Source organism: Sodiomyces alcalophilus (genome assembly GCF_042370955.1).
Source record: "Sodiomyces alcalophilus JCM 7366 unplaced genomic scaffold ACRALscaffold_2, whole genome shotgun sequence".
In the NCBI taxonomy this organism is placed as follows: domain Eukaryota; kingdom Fungi; phylum Ascomycota; class Sordariomycetes; order Glomerellales; family Plectosphaerellaceae; genus Sodiomyces; species Sodiomyces alcalophilus.
This window is the reverse complement of record NW_027263533.1, coordinates 2,642,078-2,662,873: the sequence shown is the minus strand read 5'-3', so window position 1 is coordinate 2,662,873 and position 20,796 is coordinate 2,642,078. Positions and strand designations below refer to the sequence as shown.

At 48.0% G+C, this 20,796-nt stretch overlaps 4 protein-coding genes across 4 annotated transcripts in view; 2 read left to right on the top strand and 2 right to left on the bottom strand.

The window, feature by feature from the left end:
- The first annotated feature begins 9,205 nt into the window (after positions 1 to 9,205).
- ACRALDRAFT_2119163 (uncharacterized protein) lies at positions 9,206 to 11,569 on the top strand. Its single transcript, XM_071023805.1, has 3 exons — positions 9,206 to 10,193; positions 10,260 to 10,568; positions 10,631 to 11,569. The coding sequence occupies exons 1-3, from the start codon at positions 9,390 to 9,392 to the stop codon at positions 10,808 to 10,810; spliced, it is 1,293 nt and encodes a 430-aa protein (XP_070877104.1). The 5' UTR covers positions 9,206 to 9,389; the 3' UTR covers positions 10,811 to 11,569.
- Positions 11,570 to 13,863: 2,294 nt separating this feature from the next.
- Positions 13,864 to 17,049, bottom strand: ACRALDRAFT_1074823 (uncharacterized protein; the record flags this gene model as incomplete). Its single annotated transcript, XM_071018286.1, has 5 exons — positions 13,864 to 15,622; positions 15,698 to 16,660; positions 16,740 to 16,805; positions 16,893 to 16,965; positions 17,039 to 17,049. The coding sequence occupies 5 exons, from the start codon at positions 17,047 to 17,049 to the stop codon at positions 14,510 to 14,512; spliced, it is 2,226 nt and encodes a 741-aa protein (XP_070877103.1). The 3' UTR covers positions 13,864 to 14,509.
- Positions 17,050 to 18,476: 1,427 nt separating this feature from the next.
- ACRALDRAFT_1061321 (uncharacterized protein) lies at positions 18,477 to 19,555 on the bottom strand. Its single transcript, XM_071016404.1, has one exon. It carries the CDS (start codon positions 19,525 to 19,527, stop codon positions 18,529 to 18,531), a length of 999 nt encoding a protein of 332 aa, XP_070877102.1. The 5' UTR covers positions 19,528 to 19,555; the 3' UTR covers positions 18,477 to 18,528.
- A 540-nt stretch (positions 19,556 to 20,095) lies between these two features.
- ACRALDRAFT_1061320 (uncharacterized protein) overlaps positions 20,096 to 20,796 on the top strand; it is a 1,768-nt gene continuing 1,067 nt past the window's right edge. The window contains exons 1-2 of the mRNA XM_071016403.1: positions 20,096 to 20,406; positions 20,473 to 20,673. Coding sequence (XP_070877101.1) covers positions 20,391 to 20,406; positions 20,473 to 20,673 — 217 coding nt within the window. The 5' untranslated portion in view covers positions 20,096 to 20,390. The remainder of the gene's footprint in view (positions 20,407 to 20,472; positions 20,674 to 20,796) is intronic.

Sequence of the window (20,796 nt, the reverse complement as noted above, 5' to 3'; positions counted from 1 at the left end):
ATAATAAGTACCTTATAGGAAGAAAATTATTATCTAAGTAGGAGACGGTTAAGGCGATCTTTAGTATAAAATTTTAGACTGCTATAATAATAGGAAGTTGTTTTTTTATCCCCCCCGTCGACCTTAACTAGACCCTCTGCGTGGGTCTAAGATTTTACTAATAATTTAGTAAAATTCTAATCTTAGCCTGATTATCTATAAAATTAGATATTATTAAGATTAACTATTTATCTAGCTTAGATAAAGTAATTAAGTATTCTATATATTAGGTAATAAAGATATCATAGCTTATATTTAGGGTGTTTTTAGGCGTCCTATAGTTAAGCCTATATAGGTCACGATTCCTTTTACGCTTAGTTCTTATAAGCGGCTAGTCACGAGTTATTTATAGAGTGAGGCCGAATAATTAAATTATCTAAAGCTAAGGAGAAAAGAAGGAAAGGGGAAAACTCTATAGGTACCTACGACCTAAATATAATATCGCGGCGACCTACTAGCAGTATACTATAATTAGTTAGAAGATCCGGTGCTTTACTAGATTATCTCCACGGGGTTAGCCTATAATATTACCCCCCTCCCCCCTTAGTAAGTCGTTAGTCTTCGGTATAGGTTCGCGGAGCGTTATTATTTAATCGAATAACGCCTCTTTATTAATTATATAACGACCCTTAGTGGCTTTTTAATCCCGAATAATATCTCTATTCGTTAAAGAGCGCTTAAGGTAGGCCTTTATAGTTATACGATTAATTAACGTGTTATATACGGCTATTATTATTATTTATAGACGGGTCGTAGGATTATTCGTTTTATATAAGGAACCGATAAGCGTATCTTCCCTAACTATATAACTTATTTATTAATAATACTAACTTTACTATTACCTCCGTATTCTTATTTTTTCTTCTTTTCTTTAATAATATCCCTTATTACTAATAGTACGTTTTTTATCGCCTACTACCCTTTTATACGCCGTTTTATTATTCTAACCCCTTATCTCTCTTTTTAGAAGATATTTAAGTTTTTAGGATTATCTCCGGCCCCTAAGGTACGTTTCCCGTTCTTCCTAAGAGCTTCGCGCGACGTTTTTACTAACTTATATATATAATATAGGGGGCTAATAATAATAATAATAATAATACCGGCGAGGAGGCACCTACTCCCGCCCCGGCTAATAAGGAGATTACTTCTCCTGCCTTGGCTATAGACCGCCGCGCCTAGCTAGCCTAAGCCGCTAAGGCTAAGGGTAAGCGTTCCGCGGGCGAAGCTTCCGTGGTGGTTAAGAGCCCCGCGAAGCGCGCTCGTGGAATAAAATATCCTCCTAAAGGGACCCGTTTAGTCTTCTACTACTCTTACGTGAAGGCTATTATAAACGGCCAGGATAGGCGGCGCTACTACGACTAGTTAGGACCCGGAGCGAGGATACCCGATCCTAAGTGCTATAATTACTTAAAGGGCGGTTATAGGTATATTCCTCCTCCGCCTAGGATAACTAGTCTATTAGTAGTATTCCTAAAGGCGGCGAAGGTGGTTAATAATAACCCCTTTTATAGCCCTAAGGCGATAGAGGCGCTTATAACGGCTTATTTAGCCTTCTAGAAGGCGTCCGGGGTTTTAAAAGAGACCTTTAGTATTTTATAAGAGGATAAGCCTATCTTAACGCCTATTAACTCGGGTACTAATAAGCCTCGCTTATCGGTATAAGCCACCGCCTCCCCCCCCCGCGGGGACTCCTATATTATAGTAGGTAGACCTATACTTATCGCGGCGCCTCTTATTATCGTTACGCTTATTCCTAGCATAATAATTACCTTTACGGGGGTAAAAGGCCTATACCGGCTTAACCGGTTCTTATAGGTAGTTAAGAATATTATAGGGGTTATTTATATTAAGGTAAAGGACGTCGAGTCCTTTAAAGGAAAGAAAAAGGATAGGTAGGCTAAGGTTATAGTATTTATATTATCTCCCGTTATCGCTAAAAGCGTTAACGGTTATAAGGATACTCGTAACGATATTAATCTTAATACCTAAACCCGATAGCTAAGGGCGGGGCTTATCCGCCCCGACTTAATTAACGTGGATAGCTTTACTATTATCCTAACCTTTACTTAACTCTTACTACCTTTCCTATAACTCTTTTTCTTCTTATACCGTTTATATAGTCTATTATTAACTTTAATTAGGCTATACTTCTTTTTATAGTAGTCTAAGGCGGTTAATTCTTATAGGAACTTTATCGGTTCCTAAGATATCTAGGCGTATCCTTCCTACTTTACTAACGCCTCTCTCCTTACGCCTTTACCTACCCTCCTATTCCTAGTATATAAGATTTCCTTTACTATCTATTCGTTTTCTTTAAGGCTATCACGAATTAGTCCGGGTTAGGGGTCGTATAGAATTTAACTAGGAAGCGGATCTTCGCTTACATATCGTAGGAGGTTTATATAAAACCTTAGGTATATATTTAAAGGCACGTTTAGTTCTATAATATACGGGTTAATAACCTTAGTAACCCTATACTTCTAGTATAGCCAGCTTAACTTATATAACGGTCTTAGGGTAAAGTAGTTTATAAGCGAGAGCTATATAAGGTCGCCTTTATAAAGGCGTTTAGCGGGGATATAGCGCTTATTCGCCGACTCTTCCTATTATAGCTATATAGCCGCTATTAAGGCTTAGGCGAACTTTATAGCTTCTTAAAGACGGCGAAGCAGGTTATAGGCTATAAACTCCTAAGTATCGCTACTTAGTTCCTTATAGATTTAGATCGGGTTAATATAGTATCCGTGTTTAAGGAAGAATAGGCTTATCTTAGTAGTAAAGCTTTTTTAGTTATTTAATACTAGTTAGGCGGCGGGTAGTAACTAGTCCTAATTATCTTATATATAGTAGATAAAGGCTTAGAGGTACGCCTATACTTCTTAGTTTACTTATTCGGTGGCTTTATCGGTCTAGGGGTAATATATAGTGCTTAATCGTTATTCGATTTTAGCTAATTTATAAAAGTATCGCTAAAAGCGACTTATTTAGTTAGAACCTTTATTATTTACGATTAAGCGAGGTATACTATAAAACTAAAAGTAATAGTATAGGAACTATTTAGTATAAGCTTCCGCCTTTATAGAGTTTATCGTTTTAAGGGTAATAGCCTTTATAAGTCGATCGGTTATAACCTATAAGTATCTATACTTTTTCTCCTTAGCGGGGGGCAGGTCCGTTATAAAGTCTATTAACAGGTCGCTCTTTATTTATTCGGGAATCGGGAGTGGTTTTAAGAGTCCTTATTAAGCGTTCCGCCACGTATAGCTCTAGTTATAAACGTTATAGTTACGTATAAACCTATATACGTCTCGGTTTATTCCTAGCTAAAAGAAGCGTTTTGCTATAAGGGTAATTATATTATCTTACCCCGGGTAACCTCTAATTATAGAGTCGTGTATAGATTAGATTACTCGTGTTTATAATATACTCCTTTCCTAGGCTCCTAGTACCTATAGGCGATCTTAGAATATTAGTAGTCCTTATAGGGTAATCCCGTATTCGGTAATCTAGGCTTAGAGACCTAATAAGGGGGAAAATTATCGATCGCCTTTAGATACGGCTTATATAGCTTAGCGATACTAGTTATCTTCTTTTACTATAACGTCCTATAGCCGTTATAATTTATTATTAGCTTTAAATACTTATAGGTATTCGCGAAGGAGGCGGATCTTTAGGAGAATTAAGGTCTCGGGGATTAACTATATATATCGCGCCTATTCCTATTTATCGGAGAAGTCCTTTAGTTTATTTTATTCTTTTCGCGAGAGAGCGTTAGTAGTATAGTTATCGGCACCCTTACGGTATTCTAGTATAAAGTCGAACTAGGCAAGCTCGCCGGCCTATCGGCTTTACCTTTTATTAAGTATCTTCTTTATTATAAAGTATTCTAGGGCCTTATAGTCGGATAGGATTATAAAGCGACTATAACTTAGGAGCTCTGCTCTTTAATATATTATATAACTTATAATCGCTAATATCTCCTTATCGTGGATAGGGTAGTTATACTTGGCTCCTATAAGTTGCCTCGAGTAATAGGCGATTACGTAATAATATCCTTATTTATCTTTTTAAACTAATATACCTCTTAGTACGAATCCTAAGTAATCGGTTTCTATAAAGGTCTTATTACTTAAGACCTATTATCGCAGGATCGGTTCCTCTTAAAACCTCTTCTTAACCTCTTCGAAGGCCGCTTATTTATTAAGACCCTAGGAGAGTACTCGATCCTTCTTTATTAGTCTTATTAGGGCGGATATAATATAAGCGAAGTTCTTTATAAATATATAGTAGTAGTTTATAAAGCCTAGGAAGTTTCGGACTCCCTTTACTAAGGTCGGGGCTTCCTATTCTCGGATCGCCTTTAGTTTATCGGGGTCGTATAAAACGCCCTAGCTAGCGGTGATTATAAACCCTAAGTACTTCACGGTCTTTACGCTAAACTCGTATTTCGCTAAGTTAAGCGTTAATCCTGCGTCGCTTAGCGATTATAGTACTAGGTTAACCTTCTTTTTATAGTTATAGAGGGACCTGCTTAAGTAAATCAGGATATTATTAATATATACGGTAATAAAGTTATTAAGGTAACGTTATAACGTCCTATTAATATATTATTAAAAGGACGCGGGGGCGCTACTAAGTCTAAAAGGGTATACTAATTATTTAAATAAGCCGAATCGAGTTCGGAACGCTATTTTCGCTTTATAACTAGCGGCTATTCGGATCTTATAGAATATAGTAACTATATTAAGCTTCGTGAACCACTTAGCTCGCTTTAGGTTTCGGAGTGTCTTTATAATTAGTAGGAGAGGATAGCGGTCTCTCTAGGTGATCGTATTTAAGGTATAGTAGTCGTAATAAAATCGTAACCCTCCTCCTAGCTTCTTTATAAATAGAACTAGAGCTTTAGCGGCGGAGCTACTAGCTTATATAAACCCTTTATCGATAAGGTTAGTAAGGGTCTTCCGTAGGACTAAGAGTTCCTCTTTAGATATATTATAAAGAGGGCCCTAGGGTAATTCTGGCTTATTATTATCGGGCCCTTATATAAGGTTTACTTTATAGTTAACCCTAGGTCGATAAGGGGGAAGGCGGTTTACTTATAAGTCGGAGAATAGGTCCGGAAATCGTTATAGTATTTTTTCTAGGATATATTTCCGGGGGTCGACTAGGGACTTACTTTAGAGGGCCTTATCGATATCCTTAATACTAACGGCGTAAAGCGTAAGTTCCTTTTTACCGAACCGTTATCTCCTTTATAATCACCGTATAATACTAGTAAATACCGACCCGGTTATTACCTAAGCTCCACGGATAGCTCTGATATTATCGGGTTCTTCCTTACCTTAGAGTCGGATATTTATCTAGGCTACTCCGTGGTAAAGGCGATATCTCTTCGCGTAATAAGTAATATCGTTATATTTTATCTATAGTTTCCCTAGGAATATATTATAATCTAATCCTAGTATTATATAGGCGAATAGTCGTTATATATATCTACTAATCTTAAGATCGTATATAGCGATACCGGAACTCCTTATAGACCCTATAGTATTAGAGAACCCCGAGAGGGGTCTTTTAGTCTTATCGATTAATAGGAGGCGGAAGGACTTTATAAGATATTTATTTATAGCTACGTAATAGTTATATCTAGTATCTATAAGAGCGGTAACTAACTTTTTATTAATCCGCGCTTATATAAAAGCTAAATAACTACTACGCGACTATAATATAAACTCTTTTTAATCCCTTTATTCCTTTATAATAGGCTCTAGTACCCGTTTTTATACTAGAGCTATTCTTTTTCTAAGTCTTTATTATTATCTATAACTCCTATATAGATTATCTTATTATCTAAGGCTACTAAGACCTTTACTACGCGGTTCTTTTTATAATCCTCGGTATCTTTTTTCTTTAAGCGGTATCTTTTAGTAAGGTATCCTTTCTTTCCGTAATTATAGCACTCTCTTATCTTTTTCTTCTTAGTCTATATTCGATTCACTCCTCCTATCTTTATATCGTTATTATAATCATAAGCATAACTATTATTATTACTATTATATAGCGCTTAGCCGAACCGTGGCCTTATAGTAAGGGCTTTAAGTCTTTAAGCGATACTTTATACTTCGGTTACCTAAGCATAGTAGTTATTCGGTAGTTTCGCGGTAATAAGGGCAGCGCGAAGGTAACTACTAAAAGCTTCCTCTAGGAATATAATCTTTATAGTATTATCCTATTAACCTCCCCCGGCGATAGTAAGCTATTATTCGAAACCGGGTATAAAGCTTCCGAACACTTAGTCTTTATACTAGCATAATATTCTTAGGGCGTTAGCCGCGCAGGGTTATTTATTAATATCTTTATATATACGGTTAAGGTAATTAAGGAAGTCTTCGGGGTCGTATTAACTATCGGTTCCGCCTACGGCCTAAAAGGAGGCGATAATATAGCGGGGAGCTTTATCTAAGTAGGCGTTAATAAAATACCACTTCTCGTGAGCGTTCTAAAAGAGATATTAATCGAGTAGGAGCTTTTCGTGAATCTTAGACGATTAGCTCGTGTACTCGGAGCGTTTACTATTAAACTTCTAGGGTAGTAGAAGCGCGTTAGTCCTAAGGTTCGGAATAGGCGTTATATTAGGCGTAGGCATAGTAACGGGCAGCTAAGGGCCCTATATAGTCTTTTCTAATAGTATAGCGAGATAAGGCGTAGTTATATATTATTAGTTTTATATCGCTTATAATAGCTAGTTAATAGCGTTCTATTATTCTTAGATCTAGGTAGTTAAGGTCGCGACTTAAGTCTATAAAGGGTTAATAATCTCCCTCCTCTACTCTATAGCCTTAGGCGACTCGCCCGCTAGGCGTGACGGAGCGCCGGGAGGTAGATCGAAGTGATAGTCTATCTCTATTAGCGTAGCGTGTGGGTTTCGCTAAGCTTTAGATATATAAGCGGCTAGTCACGAGTTATTTATAGAGTAAGGCCGAATAATTAAATTATCTAAAACTAAGGAGAAAAGAAGGAAAGGGGAAAACTCTATAGGTGCCTACGACCTAAATATAATATCGCGGCGACCTACTAGGAGTATACTATAATTAGTCGGAAGATCCGGTGCTTTACCGGATTATCTCCACGGGGTTAGCCTATAATAGTTCTTAGACTATTTTCTAAGGTGTGTCGGGAAAGTGACTTATTAATATACTATAGGTCTTTTTATTATAGGTAAATGCCTATATTTGTATTTTAGTGTATAACTCTATTATTATAAAAAGATTTAATTAACGATGCGGCTAAAGGGCCTATAAAACCTAGATCTATGAATACATACTGTTATATACCGCTATGAAAGTGGTCTGAGCCTGCTGAGATAAGCTGGGCCGCTGAATTTTCGTCCCCGGTTATTATATGGAAGCATTGACCGCCGATCTTCTCTTTTCCGAGTCGTCGTTTTTCTTTTCTTTTTCTTTTTAGTATTTTCGCGCCGTATGTATGTACATATACGTTGTATGTACAACGTACAGCGTACATACATGTGCTCTGACCCTAGGTATTCTTTTTTCTCGATCTCCCGTCTCCCACGAACGTTAGCACTGAAGGTTATGTCATCCTTTTCCTCTCCTCTCGTTCACATTCCTTGCCCACAGACATGGAGGGTATCTCGATCAGATCGATCCACGACCGGGAGTGTTTGGAATTTGAGCTTATTTGTTCCCTTTTTCATCTGGCCCCTATTCCCATCCCTTTTGGTACTACGTACGTTGTATTGCTGCAGCCACGTCGTGGGAATGACGACTACAGTGTATCATTGATCAAGTTTGAATGTCTAGACTGCAAGGGAGCAAACAGCAATCTATCAGAGATCAGAGGGCCAAGTGGGCTTATTAACTCGATTTGAATTGGGCCGGTGTGAACGTCAGACCAGGCACCAACGTTACCGAAACAAGGCGGGCCGTTTCCCACGTTAACGCGAAGAAAAGAAGGCCGCGAAAAGTTCATCAAGGACGACGTCGTGAGCGTCCACAACGCTAGCGACGCAACTCATCGATCGGTACCGACGGTCCTATTCCTTTCCGGGTTCTAGCGAAACGGAAACCCCGCCCCCCCCCCCCCCCCCCCCTTTTGTTTCCCAATTTCAATACCCGACAGCAAAAGCAACAGCAAATAAAAAAATAAAAAATAAAAAACTGGTCTGCAAAAATACAATAAAAACATGAATTAAAATAGGATCAAACAATTCCAACACCCCTCCCATTCATTCCAGTATCTCGGGAACGGCTGGCAACGCACGCAACGCTGCTTGCTACCCGCACCGCACGCCCTCGATTTTTTTTGGCACCCCCCTTCTGATCCCCAACCCACATCATTAGAATCGGATTCTGACAGCCTTGTCTTGGGACTCCCCTGTCAGCTTTTGTCCTCGATAAGCGGCTTGTCCCTCAACGGCACACCACCCCAATCGGATCAGTCCTCGGCTTGGCGCCGTTTAGTAACTGGTACCGGCGGTGAGCTGCACTAGACGGGGGGCCCCCGGCCGCCTCACTTGGCCCCTCCCACCACCCCTTTTTCTCCCGGGGCAATCCTTTCTCAGTCTTTTGGTCAGTCTTGCCGGGATTCCCCCCTCCCCCCCCACACAACACACACAACACACGTTCAATGTTCACAATGTCTCTGATTTTTGGGGTTTTTGGTGGTCCCTTGACCCCATCCACAACGCAGCAATCGTGGGAGTGACCTGCTCCACGGACAAACACAAACGTGCCTACAAGGTACCATGTACCATGTACGTTGTACTCACATGAGGCCTGACCCTGTCATCTCCTCCGATTTCTCCGCCTGGTCCCACTATCCGTACCTAATCGCACCTACCAGCCGCACCCACGCACCGGCTCTGTGGTCCCCGTCACCGAGTCACGATAACTCCGCCCTCTTAGCTTCTCGGCGAGTCAGATCCTCGACGTCCTGTAGATCTTGCCCGGGGTTCACAAGATCTCCTCCGGCCTTCGCTTGCTCGGAAACCCAATCAAACTCCTATGGAAGCTAAGCGGGCGGACCTGGAGCTAGACAAACGTGCGTGCTTTTCCTCTCTTGATACTTATCTGGCCGACCCTCGCTGCCCTATACAGTAGGTGCTTTTTTTTTTTTTCTCCTTCTCCTCTTCTTTCCTTTCCTCCTTTTCTTTTTCCTTGCTGTTCTTCCCAAATTGGGTCTCGCCTCAACAACACATTAACAAAAGCTTTGTGGTTCTTCCGGCTAGCAGCATTGCTCCCTATATAGACAAATTTGGACCCGGCGACGCGCAGTCACCCCAACGACCTTGGGAGCCCATTGGCAGCTATTACCGGGACGGTGCGGCCATGGCTACAGCAACTCTTCTTAACCCAAATCATTCCTACCACGCTCATCCACCTCAATACTCGCCTTCCCATCAACCTGGGCCCGCCATTCCGGGCATGATGTCTTCAACAGAGCCTCGTGGTCCCTCTGAGGATGCCGAGCAACCATATCGTCAACCCCTCCCCTCTCTCTCCTCTTTGTCGGAGGTCATTTCGGGCGCAAAGTCGAGTCCATTTCCGCCGTCACAACCTGGCCTACCAGGGCCCACCCACAGCTTCCCTTCCCCCTTTGGACCAGGACCAGCAGCACGACAGTTATCCGAGCCGTCGACCGAGAATCATTCGCCGCGGGCACTTCATCCAACATCCTTCCCTCCCAGGCCAGAAGGCCTTCCTCCCTTCTCCGACCCCGCTCGGCCCTCCGCTTTCCCGCCTGGGAGGCAAGTTCCTCCGCCCCTGAGCAACTTCTCTGGGCCTCAACCTAGCCCACCAACGAAAGCCGAGCATATCCGGGAGCCAGACGCCAAGTCTGTTGAGCATAATATTTCCTATCAACAACAACAACAGCAACAGCAACAACACCCTGTCGCGCACCAGCCCCTGGCAGCATACCCTCATACCCACCCGACTCACCTGCCGCCGGGACAAATTCCTCTGCCTTCCTATCCTGCGTCGCCACGGCACCCGTCCCTGCCGTCGCCTTACGAAGTCCCGCGTCCTGGTGCGCACCCAGAAGAGCCCGACTACGCCTCTGCACGTGTCCCGCACGACCGTACTCTCAACAGGGCCTTAGATGCCTGGGGCTACACAGAATGTTTATCCAGGGTAAGCCGGGAGACAGCAGCCCAGGTCGTTCCAGTCCGGGTGTCTCTAACAACAGTCTTTCCACAGATTTCCCGCTCGTCCAGGACCATCGCCGGGTTTGCAGACGGATGGGTCAGAATCGCTGCCGAACAGCATGGTGCCCAGCCGATTCCTGAACGTCTGCCGACGGAGCGCGAAGTGACCGACATGCTCAACGCGGCGGACTACGTTCGATCTTCACTGGAAGCTGTGCGACATCTTGTTCAGGAAACAAATGAACGCGCGAGGCTGGCTGGCAAGACGAAGAGTTACGAACCAGAAGATGCACCACCACCGATGTACGAAAACGCCAAGCCCAACGGCTACGGCACGGGCGAAGTGAAAAAGAGGCGAGGGGTAAGTTTCACTGAGAGAACGTTCAGACCGTGAGCAAGCAGAACTGACTCTTGTGTGTACAGCGAGCTGCACCTCCAGGGCGATGTCACAGCTGTAACAGAATAGACACGCCAGAGTGGCGGAGAGGGCCGGACGGCGCGAGGACACTTTGCAATGCCTGCGGCCTACATTACGCCAAACTGGAACGCAAGCGGCAACTGGAGGCAAGACAAATACGACCGAAGAGCCCTCCACGACCGTGATCGACGGCGATTCGATTACCAGCGCTACGTACCCATGCGCGCTATCGCCGTGACGGCCGATGTGTCTCCTGATGAATTACCATTGGACTCGCACAAGACCGGCACGTTTGTTTTTTTCCACACGAACATATTTCAAAGGATACTTCAAAAGTTACAACGCCTGATACCCATACTGTCGACCCGGGGGTTACGCAACGAAGAGGATGGTGTGTGTCCCAGTGGCACAAAATAAGCACCCGCTTTTCATGGGGGCCTCTGCATTGTTATTTTTTCTCTTTTCTTTTCTTCTTTCTTTTCCCTTTTTGATCTCCGTTATTTGCCCTTACCTCATACTCCCATAGTCATACCCGGCATTGGCTTTGCGTCGTCAATTCGCCATTGTACATATCAGATCTGCTTTCCCAGCGAAACTCAGCGGACCCACCCGGCAGTTGAGATAATAAGCTAACCCTATAACATCCAAAGTCGTCGTTGGTATTTACGGTCCTAGGTGGATCGAACGATACAGGTCAGCTCTTCTTAATTGTACAGTTAATTCCGGGAGAGCAGGGGCGTTCCTTTTAGTGCGTGTAGAGAGAGGCGAGGGTTCCATAAACTGAGGCATGGAAATATGATACCCTGATTTCTACAATCGACTGGTCTGGTTAAGGCATGTCTGATTACCTAGGTACAATGCATACTTTTGAGACTAGGATATCCCCGTGGCAAAGGTCTTACTTCTCCTGACTAAATCATGTGCATCGTATTCGTACGATTCGTGCGTGTAATGTTGAACAAGAGAAGGGACAGGAAGCGAAAACCCCTTTGCGGCGGCGAGCCGTCGTTCTTCATCTCCTCGCGGCTTCCCCCGACGAGACTAGTTTATGGAGACAGACTGGGTATTCTCCTGGCTCGGGCAACGGGCGCGCACGGCCGTTTGGATATTACTCCGCTCAATACGTGGTAAATCGAGGACCCGGACGTATGGATGTGGTCGGCACTGGGCTGGTCGTGCAGGGAGATTTTTCTTGAATATTTTCTTTTTAACCACCTCCCTTAATCTGCGTCAGGGTGATAGAATGACCCGACGATCTTGTCAAAGCGGAGTCCTAGCTGGGGGCAGAACCCTGCGCGGTCGGGTACATGGTATGTACTGTACAACGTGGGAGTACACGTTGTGAAGTAAGCCCAGCCGTTAGATGTTATGAATTCAGTACTGAGTACATACAAATATTCTATAATCAACCCAACAGTCTATTCATATCCTACTTGTCGACTAGAATAACTACCTGCTATTACTATTGCTTATTTTAGGAAAATGCTTATTGCCATCACTAGCCGCCTAGCTCCTTTTATTGTCACGCGTACCGTAATACCTATGCGATGTGCCAGCGTATGACAGACCGCTTCGGACACTACGTAATTGCCCAAGTGACTATTAGACCCAGGGAACTATCCCAATCAGGGTTAATTCAAGTCATCGATTGCCTGCTAGTTCATTATTAGTCAGTTTGTGTGATCTCGATTCACCCCCCAAGTAGCCCTGGTCGTACGGTCTACCATTACAACGTACGTTGTACGTTGTATGTACATACATAATCAATAAGGGAATGGCCGCGCTCTCCCCTCCCCCGATCCGCGACCGCTCCCGACGATCAGGGGTCCAACGCCTAGTGCTAGGGGACCTTCCGGAGTGAGTGGTCCCACCTTACACGTTTCGTTGTCCGTTCTCGAGGAATTAATTGACGATGGATCATCCGCACGTGATGTATGTACAGCGTATGTACGTTGTACACCCACTGTAATGTCTTCTTTTCCCTTTCTTTTCCAACTTCCCTCGGAAGACACATAGTCCCATCTTGCCGCAGAGGAGATACGCCGTGACGTATCATTATGTCATTTGCTTCACACCCAATGCCGGGTGATGTGTGTACATATGCAGTACATACAACGTACATACAGTACCTATGTATGGGGCTCGGGTAGGGGATGGAAGTGGGGAAGGGACGGACGAACGAGCCCAATCAGGTGCTGGTGATCACTGGAAGGTGGGGTTCATATCCTCTCCCCTTCACCTTCACTCGTCTCTTTTTTTCTTTTTCCTTTTCTTTTCTTTGCATTTTCTCTCGCACTACCTCTATCAGTAGCCATCTGGCTTTAATCATTTTTCTTCGTTGCTTTTCGCCGTCACGAGTGTGAGAGCAGCGATGCAACCACGGAAAGGAATGACGAGCGTGGGTATAGTGGAGCAAGATTCGGCATCACATCTCCCACCATGTGGTAACAATGTGATATGAACCGACTCATGTGAAATTATCTCTTGATTCTCCCCTGCCCTTTAGTACTCGTCGTTTGACTTCATGGGCACCCCGTGTTTCGGTGCCTTGTGCCACGTTTGCATCCCCTTGTTCTCGAGCCTTGTCCCTTTGCTGGCTCATATCCCTTGTCTCGGGGCTCTCCAGAGACAGCTGTTGCTCACTCACCAGCCAACCAACCCTCGGGCCGCTTCGATGCGCTACCCGCCCGACCACACGATCGTTGTGCAGGGTAACCGGGGTAGAAGTCCGCCGATGTGATATCACCGTGTTAGCAGGCAGCATGAGACTAGCAGCGCGCTGCTAGGGAGCGGCAACGGGAATGAGGACGGTGGGGTTGAGAGCTTATACCGTCGACGGCACTTGATCTCGGGCTTCCCATCCACCGCCATCTTCGATTGCTTTTCCGTCCCAGACCAGACCAGACCAGAACAAGACAATGTGACTTTGACTGAGACCGCACGAGATGACCTGGGCGAACTCACACACGAAATCATGGTCGCTTTTCAGTTCTCTATTCTCCATGTAATCAACAGGGTTTTCCCCTCTAGCTGGGCCTCGTCGTCGCCCAGCGGAACGAGCAAATACTCTCTGCCGACGATCCGATCATACATAATGCCGTCGTCCCGCGAAATCTCAACAAGCCCATCTAAATATGAGCCCTTTTCAATCGATATTTTGGTCATACTATGCATAGGAACCCGGACTTCCTCACACCGCTCTATCACTTCGAGACAAAAAGCAACGAAGTAACCCAATCCCAGCCACGCCAAGCGATGACGAATCTGACAACGACTTATCTCACCCCTCCTCCATCCCATCCTTTTTCTTCTCTCCCCACGCGAGCTCAACGAAGTGCGTGTGCGTGTGCGCGTGTGTATGTGTGGTGCGTGCTGTACACGAGTCAGTTGACACAGCTATGGAACTTTATGACCGGTCTGTTGGACTGTGTGGACTGCAACTACAGTAGGTCAAAAACCATGGAGATCCTAGCGGCGGGTGGATATCGACGCCGTCTTAAAACTTTACCGTCAAGGGAACATCAGCACCCTTGGAAATGTGAAAAATGAGAGACAATCCATGAGATGACCAAGACATCGTATCGGCCCTTGCGCCCTTTCGGAATATACGAAGTATAGAAACATATGAAAAAAATGGCGGCTGAAAACTAAAATCAAGTCTATGAGATCCTCCCGGACAGAAGTGGGTGGGAACTCGGACCATGCCAATAAAGGGGTCCCTTTTCTGCAAAGCAAACTCAAAAAAGACCATATATGCCTGCAGGACACACACCTCCGTCGCCCCTGAGACATACATCCCTCGCCAACCCCGTGGTTTCCACGTTTTCACAAAAACCGTGGCAACACAGCTGAGGTGTTCGTCAAGAAGCTACATATAGGCTCGCTCACTTCTCCTCGCCGCATCCGCCGCGGAAACTGCCCAGGAGCTTCCCCAGGCCGGGGATGCCCAAGTTGGCGAAGCCCTTGCCCTCCAGCTCCCGCTCACCAACGGCGATGACGGCGGCGATGAGGTCCTTCTGCACCGCCTCGCCCACCACACTGTCATGCCGATACTCCGGGTGTGCGCCCACAAAGTCGCGGATCCACCGCGCCGCCGTGACGAGCTGCCCGCTAGCCCGCATGCTGATGAGGCGCAGGTACGCGTCTAGTTCGCACCGCGTCTGGACGTCGACGTTAACGCCGTCGAGGTAGCTCTCGACCAGCGGGATCAGGCCGGGGAATGTACACGTGTCGTTGGCGCAGCCGTTGATGATGTCGTTGACTGTCATCTCGGTGTACTCGTCCTCGACCGGGCCCACGGGAGTCGGGGGACGACTTGGCGTGCGGGAGCCTGGCCGGGATGCCGGGTTGGCATGGCCATTTGCACTGCGGTTACCTGCCTCGTGGCCGTTTCCGTTTCCGTTGCCGTTGGCATGCGGGCCTTCGCCGCTACCGCGGGCGGCATGCGTGTGCCGGGGAGGGAAAGGGTTCTTGCGGAAGTAGAAGCGCTGTTTCAGGACGGCATCGACGGCGTGAGCGCGCTCCATGTTCTCGTCGACCTTGGTGATGGGGATGTAAAAGTTGAGGTCAAAGGAGAGGATGGCTCGAGTGACGAGAACCATGAAGACGGCAAAGGCGGCGTTCTCAAAGTCGGTTACCTGGATCTCCATCGGGCGGAACTCGACGCGCCAACCGATGCTGTTGTCGGCCGGGGGCGGCTTGAAGCGCATGTGCTGCCAGTTGGTCGACTGTAGGTTCTCAAAGTGATCCGTCTTGTTGAGGTCAAGCTCCTCGAGGTCTTCCTGGAAGACCACGATGGGGTCGCGGATGAAGAGATGGGCGAAATGAGTGGCTAGTCGGTCGTCCATGCCACCCTCGATGAGCTCCGCCTTGATGTCCTCATCGACCACGAGGTTGGGGTCCAGATACTCGGGTCTCAAGCGAGAATCGGTGGAGATGTAAGTCGAGTTGGAGGCGTAGCGTGACTTGGGGATTCTCCAGCGGTCATTTTTCAACGGCTTTCATTTCATTGGTCAGCTCGAAATCGGAGAAGGGTAAGAAATAAAGGAAAGAAAGAAACAAATGAGACTAACCTTCTCACCCAGTTCCTCCGGCGTCCTGCAATCGACAGCCCTGCTAATCTGGTTCCATCGAACGTCCGTGTCGGCGAGGAAACCCTTGTAGATCGGGGTGGCTGCGGTCAGGGCGAGCAGGATGGGACCGAGCGGGCTGAGCTGGTCGTACATCCTCCGGCCCTCGATGATGTTCGTCGCCTGGAAGGTAATCTGGAGGCAGCAGCTTCCCATGCCGAAAGCCATGGCGTCCATGTGGATGAAACCATCCGGGGCAGCGCCGTTGCGGACATCGTCGTCCTCGGGCCAGTTGTGAAGGTCGTAGTTGACCGTGGGGTCCTTCCACGGGGTCGGCGTGTTCTTGTCCTGGAAGATGGGGACGTTTACCTGGACTTTCCGGCCGCGGCGCGAGCGGATGTTGGCGGCGAGGGTGGGGAAGCGGATGTGCGGGTTGGCGATCTCGTCGGGCACAAACTGGGAGCGGAGCCGCGGGCCAGAGGGTGGGTAGTACGGGTCTGTGAAGTCGCCAGGGCATCCGAGACGGGGGAAGGTGGTGAGGGTGATGGGGAACTCGTCGGGGCGCATGTGCCGCTTGGCGATCTTTCGTCGCAACCTCATGTCGGGCTCGACGTCTAGGAGTTCTTTGAAGTCGATACCCCATGGCTTCCCCGGAGTGGCTTCGAGCATGAAACGGCCAAACTCGGGGTGGAAAACGGGCATGGGGTGGCCTGGCTTGAGGCCTTCGAGCTTATGGGGGGGTTCGGGGACCGAGCTAAGGTCGTTTCCGTGAAGGCGCCTCTTCTTAGCGGCGGGCTCTTCTCGCTCCGCGTCGTCTCGTTGATCAGCTTCGGCGTTCAAATCCGGGACGCCCTCGCCGTTGACCAGGTCTGAGCCCTCGGATAACGCATCGAGAATCTCTGCCTGGCGGAGGGAGAGCCGAACCTTGGGGTCATATTTGGCATATTTGACGACGAGGTACTCCATCTACAAGTGTGCAGCATATGTTAGAAACATTAGACACCGGGAGCACAGGGAAAGTTTTCCGGCTTGGGACGACACGTACCTCATCCCCCCAGAGCATAGCATCTCGCTCTTTTCCCTTGGCCTTGTTCCAGATTTCCAGAAGTTGCTGCGGAGACGATGCATGTCAGCCACAGGCACAGGTGGTGCAGGGTTGGGGAGGCCCGCGGTTTGAGGGTTTTAATGAAGGACAGACCTTAATACCCCATTCGCGGACATGAGGGGCGGCCTTTTTCGCCTCTGGCCATTCCAGCGGCGTACCCAATGCTCTGGCGCGAAAGGTCAGTAAGATGGAGTGCCATCTAATGCTGCTGAGCATGAGTATATCTGAGGAACACTCACAATAAGCCCATATTGGATTATCGGTTCTGAGTGTGTACGAGTTGAGATGGAAGAGAATGAAAACAGGCTAAGGTGGTAGGCCCGAGTCGCAAGATTCGACTTGGAGATTGGTTATAAAAGTTGGGTTAAGAAATGAAAACTGAGAGGATCATGTGAAGCTTTAAAAGAGATTTATCGTGGACTTGTCGAAGATGGCCGAACTGGTCCCGTTGGCAAAGACGTTCCGGGTGTTGTTGTATGAGGTATGAGAGCCTTCCGTCGGGGCGATGAAGTGACGGGAAGTTGTCTAGAAATATGTACGGAGAGTGATTATAAGGCGAGAATAATTTGAAGACAGAGGTCCAGGACAGTGGATAGACTGAGGCCGTCGTGTCGATGATGTCCTTATAAGGTAATTAATAAGGGGCGACCAACTTTTTTCGTACCCCGCAGAAACGGGAACCGAAGGCAAGGGCGTAAACTGTAAAGTCCCAAGCCAAAGTAACCTATTCCCCCGGTAGAACCCAAATTGACGCGTTGGTCACGAGCGGCGGAGTGTTTTGAAGCTGCTGACAGAGACGATGTCTGTCCATCCCGCGCAGCAGCGGGGGAAAGGAAGAAAGAATGATTGGCGATTGGAAAGCAGGGGTCCTCAATGACGCAAGAAGCGGACGCGCGCTGTCAAGGGTGCAGGTCAAACCCAACGGGGAGGGAGCTTGGCGCCGCGGGCTTTTTGAGTGGTTGGTGCGCTGAGGTGAGGGAAGGAATTTTTTTAGCTGGAGCACAAGTCTTTTTCACGCTATGAAAGAATGAAAATGAGATATCGGCGTTGTGAGAGAGAAATGTTGGTGGAGAGTCATTAATATTTGCGGAGTATTTATTTAGTGTAAAAAAAAGAAGCGGGAAAAAAAAAAGAAAAAGGAAATAAAAAGGTCCCAGGCCTCGGAGAACTGGAACGAACTCGGCATTGGTGGGGTTTGCTTAGAAATCATACCTCTGTCGTATGGGTACTTACTCACTCTATGTTATACCCTCGGGTCTCTTACGATGAATTAGCTCACATTTAGGATTTTTCTTACTCGGGACGATTGACTTGAAGACGGGACAGGTGTGATTTATAATGCAAACAAGGGATTACGAATCGGAACGACAGTCTGTCGAAGGAAGCAAGTTAGACGGCCCTGGAGCGAGAAGTACTGTACTGGATCATCCGTACGTCGGTGCGACGACAGGTTCGATACCTACCTCACAGCACTGAAGATTGTACCGAGTACTTGTACTTTGTACTTTGTAACCCCACACGCCCCGTCGGAAACCGCGACTGAATCGAGTCGGGATCCCCGAACCCGGAGTCCGAACATACGAAATAGTCCATCGTATGTACGTTGTACTTCGTACCTATATCATATCACACGTATGGTCGTATTCACGAATTGTCACGATAGATAGACTCTACGTTGTAATTTTGTTCAAGTTTTTATTTATTTATCCTGCGACCAGGAAGCAATTCTCTACGGTAACCCCTTGACATCACCTTGGCTTACGTCCGGGTACACGTCAAAACGCCTCTGCGTGGTCAACGGGATGTTACGGCGCACCTCCTCAATCCTGGCATTGTCGAGCTCCCACGCCACAATCGTCTCCTTTTCCTCGGCCTCCACCACCACCTCCGCCAACGGATCGACAATCAGGCTGTGGCCCCAGGCCTGGTACGGCCCAGCCATGTCCCGCGCGGGGCTGCACAGCGCCACGTAGACCTGGTTATCGACGGCGCGGCCCTGCGCGAGGAGCTTCCAGTGCATGGGCCCCGTGGTGAGGTTGAAGGCCCCCGGGTACACGAGGGCGAAGCACCCCCTGCGCGCCGCAATGGCCGCCAGCTCGGGGAACCGCACGTCGTAGCAGATGGCCACGCCAATGCGGCCGTACTCGGGCAGGTCGACCACCGTGACCTGGTTGCCGGGGCTCAGCACGTCCGACTCGCGGAACGTAATCTTGCCGGGTATGTCAATGTCGAAGAGGTGAACCTTGCGGTGCGTCGCCAGCAGCCGGCCGCGCGGGTCGAACGTCAGGCTGGTGTTGTAGTAGCGGTCCGGGTCGTGCGGGTCGCGCTCCGGGATCGAGCCGCCTACGAGGTACACGCCGGCCTCGGCGGCCATGGTCGACAGCGCGTGGAACGAGGGGGACTGGTCCCGCGGCGGCGGGGACGGGAGGAGCGTCTCGGCGTAGCGGGGGAAAAAGTCGCAGCCGTACGGCGAGTTGAAGCACTCTGGCAGAACGACGATGCCGGCGCCGGCTTTGCCCGCCTCGAGCACTTTGTCGTGCGCGTGCTTGAGGTTGGCGTGCTTGTCGCTTCCGGCCGCGAGCTGGATGCAGGCCAGCTTGACGGGCTTTTTGAGCACCGGCGACGGTGGAGCGACGGAGGACGCCATGGTGCGGAACGGGACGAATCGGTGGGCGGGGTGACGGAGACTGCGAGATAGAACGGAGAATGTTTTTATGGCGTTACGCATCGCTGGAAGGAGTCGGACGGAGTTGGCGGGGAGGGGAAGGCGGGTCTTGAAGCCAGAAGTTGTAGGTAATCAACATCATGTACCGATGAGTACGGCGGGTGATGCGTACTGTACCGTACCGTACCGACGTACGTAATCAATCGTGGTGTGACGTTTGCACGCACGTGCACGAAGGAGGAATGGTTCCGATTCCGGCGCTTGGCTCATCCAGGAATAGGGACGGTACGTACTAGTGCCAAAGTCCGACGGATACCGCCTTCATCTTCAGCCACGTTTGCTTCACTCAATCTGCGAACTAGCAGATTCCGACCTGCATGGAATTCGAGGCAGGTTGCATCCCATCCCATCGCTTCTGTAGCTCGTGTAGCTTGATAGATACGAATCCCTTCGTACCTTACACTACGCCGTACAATGGGGTAGCGTCTCGTCTTCTCGCGCCAGTGGACCAGTGGCTCCCCGCCGTCGCTCCCGCTAACGGTCGCCATGTACTTCGTACTGAAATGTACCTGATTTCCCCGTGTTTCTGTAGTGCGTCACTGGTTCATACGGAAGCAGAAACCGAGGCATATTCACATGTGACAGAAGCGATCAAAAGGACGGATGACCTTCCTCAATCCTTTCGGGCTCCGAGGAACCACGAGCTTTCAGAAGCCCACGCTGTCGTTTTCCGTTCTTGCATATAACTAGCACAACCCCCGGTCATTCGACGCCCGTCAGCACTTCTGTCAATCTCCGCTTACCACCTTCCTTTCGCCCCGAGACCCAAAACGACACTTTAAACGACACTTTGGCTTCTTCTTATCTCCCGTGAACCGTCGCCGCATTCCGACTTTCTTCAAAAAAAAAAAAAACAGCTTCACACCATGTCTCTCAAGAACGGTGAGCAGTTGCGACCGAATTGTCCCCATTCTCTCGACTCGGCGAATTAACACCTTTCCTCTGTAGACAAGTTCCCCTCCTCGGCCGCCTTTGACGCCATCAACGAGGCGCTGAACTCCAGCGACGCCGAGCGGAAAAATGCCATCAAGCAGGGCAAGGCCGTCTTCGCCTTTACCCTGAAGAACCAGTCTGGCGAGACGGAGAACTGGCACATCGACCTCAAGGAGACCGGCACCGTTGGCAAGGGTCTTGGGGACAAGCCTACTGGTAAGTCGCTACGTCGCCCTGGTCCTTTTTTCGGCCTCGTTTTATGGTGGAGGCCAAGGATGAAAACGACGAGCGCAATTCGCCAGTTACGAGTCGTCTACGTGCTCTGATTTTCCCGGGTTT

What these genes read in the sequence shown, in the direction of transcription:
- ACRALDRAFT_1061321 (XM_071016404.1), bottom strand. Translation starts at nt 19,527, where the DNA reads ATGCGTAACGCCATAAAAACATTCTCCGTTCTATCTCGCAGTCTCCGT.
- ACRALDRAFT_2119163 (XM_071023805.1), top strand. Translation starts at nt 9,390, where the DNA reads ATGGCTACAGCAACTCTTCTTAACCCAAATCATTCCTACCACGCTCAT. An exon ending in ACACAGAATGTTTATCCAGG is followed by an intron (nt 10,194 to 10,259) that starts GTAAGCCGGGAG and finishes GTCTTTCCACAG; the next exon opens with ATTTCCCGCTCGTCCAGGAC. An exon ending in AAGTGAAAAAGAGGCGAGGG is followed by an intron (nt 10,569 to 10,630) that starts GTAAGTTTCACT and finishes TTGTGTGTACAG; the next exon opens with CGAGCTGCACCTCCAGGGCG.